This window comes from Salmo salar, chromosome ssa01, assembly GCF_905237065.1.
Source record: "Salmo salar chromosome ssa01, Ssal_v3.1, whole genome shotgun sequence".
Classification (NCBI taxonomy): Eukaryota; Metazoa; Chordata; class Actinopteri; order Salmoniformes; family Salmonidae; genus Salmo; species Salmo salar.
In genome coordinates, this window is record NC_059442.1 from 17,796,857 (window position 1) to 17,804,846 (window position 7,990).

The window sequence follows — 7,990 nt, forward strand, 5'->3', positions numbered from 1 at the left end:
TCCTGATGTCGCAAGGATCTGGACACAATTCCTGGAAGCTGAAAATGTCCCAGTTCTTCCAGGGCCTGCATACTCAACAGACATGTCACCCATTGAGCATGTTTGGGATGCTCTGGATTGTTGCGTACGACAGCGTGTTCCAGTTCCTGCCAATATCCAGCAACTTCGTACAGCCATTGAAGTGGAGTGGGACAACACCCCACAGGCCACAATCAACATCCTGATCAACTCTATGTGAAGGAGATGTGTTGCGCTGCATTAAGTAAGTGGTGGTCACACCAGATACTGACTGGTTTTCTGATCCACGCCCCTACCTTTTTTTAAAGGTATCTTTGACCAACAGATGTATATCTGTATTCCCAGATTAGGGCCTAATTAATTTCCATATTTCAATTGACTGATTTCCTTATATGAACTGTAACTCAGTAAAATTCTTGATATTTTTGCATGTTGTGTTTTATATATATTTTTGAAAAAGCTCAGTGCTGTTATCCTCGCAGGGTGAGGTATTAAAAGGTGTTGAAAACAGGTGTCAACAATTTTGACCCCTACCTTTTTGAGAAAAAAAGTATAACTTGTTAAACAAAATGTATTTCTCTGAGCAATTGTATTAATACAATATACTAGTAATTTCCCCTTTTTTTTGTTGCATACAACATACCTCAGAATTTGAATTCTTTATTTTATACAGTTATCAAGGGTGTCTTTATCAAGGGTGTCAATAATTTCGGACTCCACTGTATCTGGGTATCTGGACTGACGAAAAGCTAACTTTCAAAAAGCATATTGTTGAGTTAGCTAAAAAGTTACAAATTAAAATGGGCTTCCTTTACAGGAATAGGGCATGACTTTCGTTAAAAAGCAGAAAACGTATCATTCTGTCGACATTCATTCCGGCTTTAGTCTATGTTGATATCGTCTATATGAATGCAGCTGCCACTTTATTGAAGCCAGCGGACACAATTAATCATAGCTTAATATGCTTAAATATGGAAATAGGTTCAGTACACATCACTGCATTCTATATCAAAGAGTAGTCTGTCCCTCTCTAAAGTCTCATAGATCAATGCACTGCTCCCTTTTTTGTTTCTAAAGCCCTCTTATGCGAACTTCCGCCCTAACTTACTTAATTTTTTAATTACAGACGTAGAAGTCACCAGCCCTGATCACAGGGATGGCTAACTCTAGATTCCCATTGATCTCTATGGAATTAGAGCTCCCGAGTGGCACAGCGGTCTAAGACACTGCATCTCACCGCAAGAGGTGTAACTACAGTCCCTGGTTTGTAACCAGGCTGTATCACATCCAGATGTGATTGGGAGTCCCATAGGGCAGAGCACAATTAGCCCAGTGTCATCTGGGATTGGATTGGGTAGGCCATCATTGTAAATAAGAATTTGTTCTTAGCCGACTTGCCTAGTTAATAAAAAAGCATTCTGTTTATTTTGCTCCCCATGTATGGAATGATCTGCAGAACTTTCTGCACCTTGATGCGCTGCTGAATATAGGACAGTTCAAGTTGTTAACCTCATTGTTGAGGAATGTGTTTGCATCTTACATTAACTGTAGTATTGTATGTTTTTAATACATTTCATGTTTGAATGCTGTACGTTTTATAAATTGTGTTCATGCAGGGCTCCCTTGAAAAACAGGCCTTGGTCTCAATGGGACTCCCTACTAAAATAAAGGTTAAATAAAATAAAAAATGTCAGTGTACAATATCTTTTTCAAACATGCATCGCACCAGAACACTTAAACTGGAATGACACTCTCAGTAATTGTTTCACAAAAAGAACTGTGTGCAAACAACAGCACCAAACATTCAAAGTAGCCCCTGCCTCTAAATTATGAAGGGGCATGTGTGGGCTAGCCGTGTTGGGCTGGTGTGGGCTTGGTGTGGGTTTGGTGTGGGCTAGCCTGTGCCCACTTTGCCCAATGATTACCCACATCGGGCCAATGGGGTCATGTTTGCTAGGATATGTGAAATGCTGATCATTTGAAATATGACAGTTGTCTAGTCCTTTTATTCCTGCAAAGCAGTTTGGCATGTTGGTCATGAGCAGAAAACTCACCTATAAATGTTTGGTGGATCGCTCTCTGTTTCTTCACCTTCATGCACCACTGTTTTGCTTTTTCTTCCTTTTTTCTCCTCCACACGTCTATCTTCTCCAGAATCTCTCTCTTTAATTCATAATGTCCTCCTCTGTTTCCTGCCAACATCTCCTCTATCTTCTCCAGCAACTCTATGACATGAGTGACATCACCCTTGCTCTCATTGTTGAGGACATGATACCTGTTTCCACATTTCTCAACAAGCCACTGGAGGGCCTCCCCTTCACTCTCAATGTGCTGCTCAATGGTTGTGTCTCCCAGACAATCTCCATAGGTGAACAGCACTATAGTGTGACTCCAGACTTTCTCACTGAGAAGTTCCATGTGTTGCTCTATTGATATTCTGTGTTTCTCAGTGAATGAAAGATCCCCCCGTATGACCAGGAGGATAGTGTGGGGTCCTGGGAGACACTGAGACACACTGAGCACAATCTCCTGTTTAACCAGCTCAGGAGTCCTCTCTACAGGTTGATTAGCCCACCAGCCTGGAGTGTCGACTACAGTGACCTGCCTCCCTGCTACTTCTCCTTGTTTCTTCACACACTGAGCAGCTGTCCTCAGGTCAAACTCCTCTCTGCCCAGGATGGTGTTTCCTGTTGAACTTTTCCCAGCATCTTTGCATCCCAGCAGCACAATCCTCAGCTCTGAGAGATGGAGGGAGTCACCTGGCAGAGAGAGGAGGGGGGTGTTGGTTTAGGAGTTCTAAATAAAGGTCCTGAACCACACACACACATGGTGGACCAAATGGACAATACAATGTCTAGTTTAATTTCAATGCTAACTCACATTGTTGGTCAGATTCCATGGTGGTAATCTTGACGTAATTGGCAGGGAACAGTCCTGTGACCCCGTTGAGCTCTCCTTCCCACCAACCAGGGTCAACTTTATCCAGCACGTTGATCAGCTGACCCTCTGAGAAGCTCAACTCATCGTCATCAGCTGCCTCATAGTCATATATGGCAATGACCTGAATCCCTGACAGAGAGAGAGGGGAGGGGGGGCATAGGAGTTAAAAATTAAGGTTGTCAATCACACACACACTCCTCAGATCACAGCCTTCCCAGAGACAGGCGATTGGATTGGTCTTTAATTTCCATGCTCTGTCACACGGAGGAAGGAAGGCAAGATGTTTAATCAGGGGGAGTGATGGAGCGGAGAGAGAGAAACGAGGGATGGAATGAAGGGATGGAAAACATAAGGAAGCCTAAAAGGGAAAGATGTACACCGAGTCACCAGGGGTCAGAGGCTGCCCTGTGACCAGGCATTACAGAGAGGAAAACACACACACACACACACACACACACACACACACACACACACACACACACACACACACACACACACACACACACACACACACACACGTGGACAATACAAGGTGTACAGACTGTCTACTTAAACTCAAATTGTTTTTTTAGGTCAGATTCTGTGGTGGTTAGCTTGATGTAATTGGCTGGGAACAGGCCTGTGACCCCGTTGAGGGTTTTCACACACAATCAGTGCCAAGAAGCCAATACTACTGCAATTCAAAAACAATCAATGTGTTCTATGAAATCACAAGTCTCTTGTTGTTGTGTTATTGTATTTAATTTGTAAATACAGTATGAGTATAATGGTGCCACTTGGCATAAAAACATTTGTTAATGTATGATTTGTACATTTTCGATTTTTTTTTACAATTAATAAATTTTCTATGATCTTTTAAACATTTATTTTGTCACCCCAAAAAATTATATTTTGAGGCAATTCTCAACTAGATTTACTGAATAATTAAAATACCCAAATCAGACACTGAAATAAACTTACCCATTGGTGATCTGAGGGTCTTTCTCTGTTCCTGAACCTTCATCAGTCTCTGTTTTGCTCTCTCTTCCTCTGCTTTCCATTTCTTTTCCATCATCTCCAGTATATTTATCTTTATCTCAAAATGTACTCCTCTGTTTCCTGTCACCATCTCCTCTATCTTCTCCAGCAGCTCTGTGACCTGAGTGACATCACCCTTGCTCTCATTGTTGAGGACATGATACCTGTTTCCACATTTCTCAACAAGCCACTGGAGGGCCTCCCCTTCACTCTCAATGTGCTGCTCAATGGTTGTGTCTCCCAGACAGTCCCCATGGGTAAACAGCACTATAGTGTGACTCCAGCCATTCTCACCGAGAAGTTCCATGTGTTCCTCTATTGATCTTCTGTGTTTCTCATTGAATGTATGATCCCCCCGTATGACCAGGAGGAGAGTGTGGGGTCCTGGGGGACATAGAAACACACTGAGCACAATCTCCTGTTTAACCAGCTTAGGAGTCCTCTCTACAGGTTGATTAGCCCACCAGCCTGGAGTGTCGACTACAGTGACCTGCCTCCCTGCTACTTCTCCTTGTTTCTTCACACACTGAGCAGCTGTCCTCAGGTCAAACTCCTCTCTGCCCAGGATGGTGTTTCCTGATGAACTTTTCCCAGCATCTTTGCATCCCAGCAGCACAATCCTCAGCTCTGAGAGATGGAGGGAGTCACCTGGCAGAGAGAGGAGGGGGGTGTTGGTTTAGGAGTTCTAAATAAAGGTCCTGAACCACACACACACATGGTGGACCAAATGGACAATACAATGTCTAGTTTAATTTCAATGCTAACTCACATTGTTGGTCAGATTCCATGGTGGTAATCTTGACGTAATTGGCAGGGAACAGTCCTGTGACCCCGTTGAGCTCTCCTTCCCACCAACCAGGGTCAACTTTATCCAGCACGTTGATCAGCTGACCCTCTGAGAAGCTCAACTCATCTTCATCAGCTGCCTCACAGTCATATATGGCAATGACCTGAATCCCTGACAGAGGGGGGGCATAGGAGTTAAAAATTGTGAATATAGGACAGTTCAAGTTGTTAACCTCATTGTTGAGGAATGTGTTTGCATCTTACATTAACTGTAGTATTGTATGTTTTTAATACATTTCATGTTTGAATGCTGTACGTTTTATAAATTGTGTTCATGCAGGGCTCCCTTGAAAAACAGGAATGAAGGGATGGAAAACATAAGGAAGCCTAAAAGGGAAAGATGTACACCGAGTCACCAGGGGTCAGAGGCTGCCCTGTGACCAGGCATTACAGAGATGAAAACACACACACACACACACGCACACACACACACACACACACACACATGGACATTACAAGGTGTACAGACTGTCTACTTAAACTCAAATTGTTTTTTTAGGTCAGATTCTGTGGTGGTTAGCTTGATGTAATTGGCTGGGAACAGGCCTGTGACCCCGTTGAGGGTTTTCACACACAATCAGTGCCAAGAAGCCAATACTACTGCAATTCAAAAACAATCAATGTGTTCTATAAAATCACAAGTCTCTTGTTGTTGTGTTATTGTATTTAATCTGTAAATACAGTATGAGTATAATGGTGCCTCTTGGCATAAAAACATGAGTTATTATAAGATTTGTACATTTTCTAACAGATTTACAATTAATTTATTTTGTGCCCTAAAAATATTATATTTTGAGGCAATTCTCAACTAAATTGACTGAAATATTCAAAGACCCAAATCAGACACTGAAATAAACTTACCCATTGGTGATCTGAGGGTCTTTCTCTGTTCCTGAACCTTCTTCAGTCTCTGTTTTGCCCTCTCCTTATTTCCCTTCCTTTTCACTTCTATCTCCAGTAGTATCTCTCTCTTTATCTCATAATGTCCTCGTCTGTTTCCTGTCACCATCTCATCTATCTTCTCCAGCAGCTCTGTGACCTGAGTGACATCACCCTTGTTCTCATTGTTGAGGACATGATACCTGTTTCCACATTTCTCAACAAGCCACTGGAGGGCCTCCCTTTCTCTCGCAATGTGCTGCTCAATGGTTGTGTCTCCTAGACAGTCCCCATGGGTAAACAGCACTATAGTGTGACTCCAGACTCTCTCACTGAGAAGTTCCATGTGTTCCTCCACTGATCTTCTGTTTTTCTCAGTGAATGAATGATCCCCCCGTTTGACCAGGAGGATAGTGTGGGGTCCTGGGGGACACTGAGACACACTGAGCACAATCTCCTGTTTAACCAGCTCAAGAGTCCTCTCTACAGGTTGATTAGCCCACCAGCCTGGAGTGTCGACTACAGTGACCTGCCTCCCTGCTACTTCTCCCTGTTTCTTCACACACTGAGCAGTTCTCCTCAGGTCAAACTCCTCTCTGCCCAGGATGGTGTTTCCTGCTGAACTTTTCCCAGCATCTTTGCATCCCAGCAGCACAATCCTCAGCCCTGAGCGATGGAGGGTGTCACCTAGTAGCAGATGAAGCACAAAGAAATCATACAGTGTTCATGAGTTTACTCTCAGAAACATTTGTCTCACTGCAGAAAGTACATTATACATCTGATAGCTTTGTCTGCTTTCATTAAAAACCCTTAAATACATACGTATAGCCTTCCCTGTAGCTCAGTTGGTAGAGCATGGTGTTTGCAACACCAGGGTTGGGGGTTCGATTCCCACGGGGGGCCAGCACAGAAAAAAAATGTATGCATTCACTACTGTAAGTCGCTCTGGATAAGAGCGTCTGCTAAATGACTAAAATGTAAATGTAAAATGATATGTTTTGATTAAAACATTATTTGATGAATGTTAATATGCTAAATCAGTCATTCACATAAGCAGAAGATACAGGTAACTGCCCAAATAATGGAAACACTTAAATGAGGGATACAACGTACACTAACGTCAAAAGTTTGGGGTCACTTAGAAATGTCCTTGTTTTTGAAAGAAAGGCAAATTTGTTGTCCGTTAAAATAACATCAAAATGATTAGATATACAGTGTAGACATTGTTAATGTTGTAAATGACTATTTTAGCTGGAAACGGCTGATTTTGAATGGAATATCTACATAGGCTTACATAGGCCCATAATCAGCAACCATCACTCCTGTGTTCCAATGGCATGTTGTGTTAGCTAATCCACGTTTATCATTTTAAAAGGCTAATTGATCATTAGAAAACCCTTTTGCAATTATGTTAGCACAGCTGAAAACTGTTGTCCTGAATAAAGAAGGAATAACTGTCCATCTTTGGACTAGTTGAGTATCTGGAGCATCAGCATTTGTGGGTTTGATTACAGGCTCAAAATGTCCAGAAACAAAGACCTTTCTTCTGAAACTCATCAGTCTATTCTTGTTCTGAGAAATGAAGGCTATTCCATGCAAGAAATTGTCAAGAAACGGAAGATCTCGTACAACGCTGTGTACTAATCCCTTCACAGAACAGCGCAATCTGTCTCTAACCAGAATAGAAAGAGGAGTGGGAGGCCCCGGTGCACAACTGAGCAAGAGGACAAGTACATTACAGTGTCTAGTTTGAGAAACAAACGCCTCACAAGTCCTCAACTGGCAGCTTCATTAAATAGTACCCATAAAACACCAGTCTCAACGTCAACAGAAGAGGCGACTCCGGGATGCTGGCCTTCTAGTTCCTCTGTACAGTGTCTGTGTTATTTTGCCCATCTTAATCTTTTCTTTTTATTGGCCAGTCTGGGATACGGCTTTTTCTTTTCTAATGTACTTGTCCTTTGCCTTTCTTTCAAAAACAAGAACATTTATAATTGACCCCAAACTTTTGAACGGAATTGTATATTGAAAGCAGGTGTTTCCATACAGCCCACTGGGCAGAGATGTCAGTTCAATGCTTAATTTTGATCAACATTTGGTTGAGTTGTCAACTAATGTGAATTCAACATGAAATCATGTCACCATGTCATTGGATTTGTAGGGAAGCCCTCCAAGTGACTCTTCTTATCAACTGTATGCAATCATTTCCTCTGGGTTCTCTTAGGAATTTAGCATTCTCTGGGCTGATCTTGCCAACCCCCATTGTCACACCTCTGAGAAGAAGAGGTTA

General features: G+C 42.4%; 1 protein-coding gene across 1 annotated transcript in view; it reads right to left on the minus strand.

The window, feature by feature from the left end:
* LOC106570292 (uncharacterized) overlaps positions 1 to 7,990 on the minus strand; it is a 49,221-nt gene that overhangs the window by 39,030 nt on the left and 2,201 nt on the right. Inside the window, exons 2-6 of the mRNA XM_014142493.2 lie at positions 5,683 to 6,387; positions 4,745 to 4,933; positions 3,919 to 4,623; positions 2,899 to 3,087; positions 2,073 to 2,777 (exon numbers count right to left, since the gene is read on the minus strand). Coding sequence (XP_013997968.2) covers positions 2,073 to 2,777; positions 2,899 to 3,087; positions 3,919 to 4,623; positions 4,745 to 4,933; positions 5,683 to 6,387 — 2,493 coding nt within the window. The remainder of the gene's footprint in view (positions 1 to 2,072; positions 2,778 to 2,898; positions 3,088 to 3,918; positions 4,624 to 4,744; positions 4,934 to 5,682; positions 6,388 to 7,990) is intronic.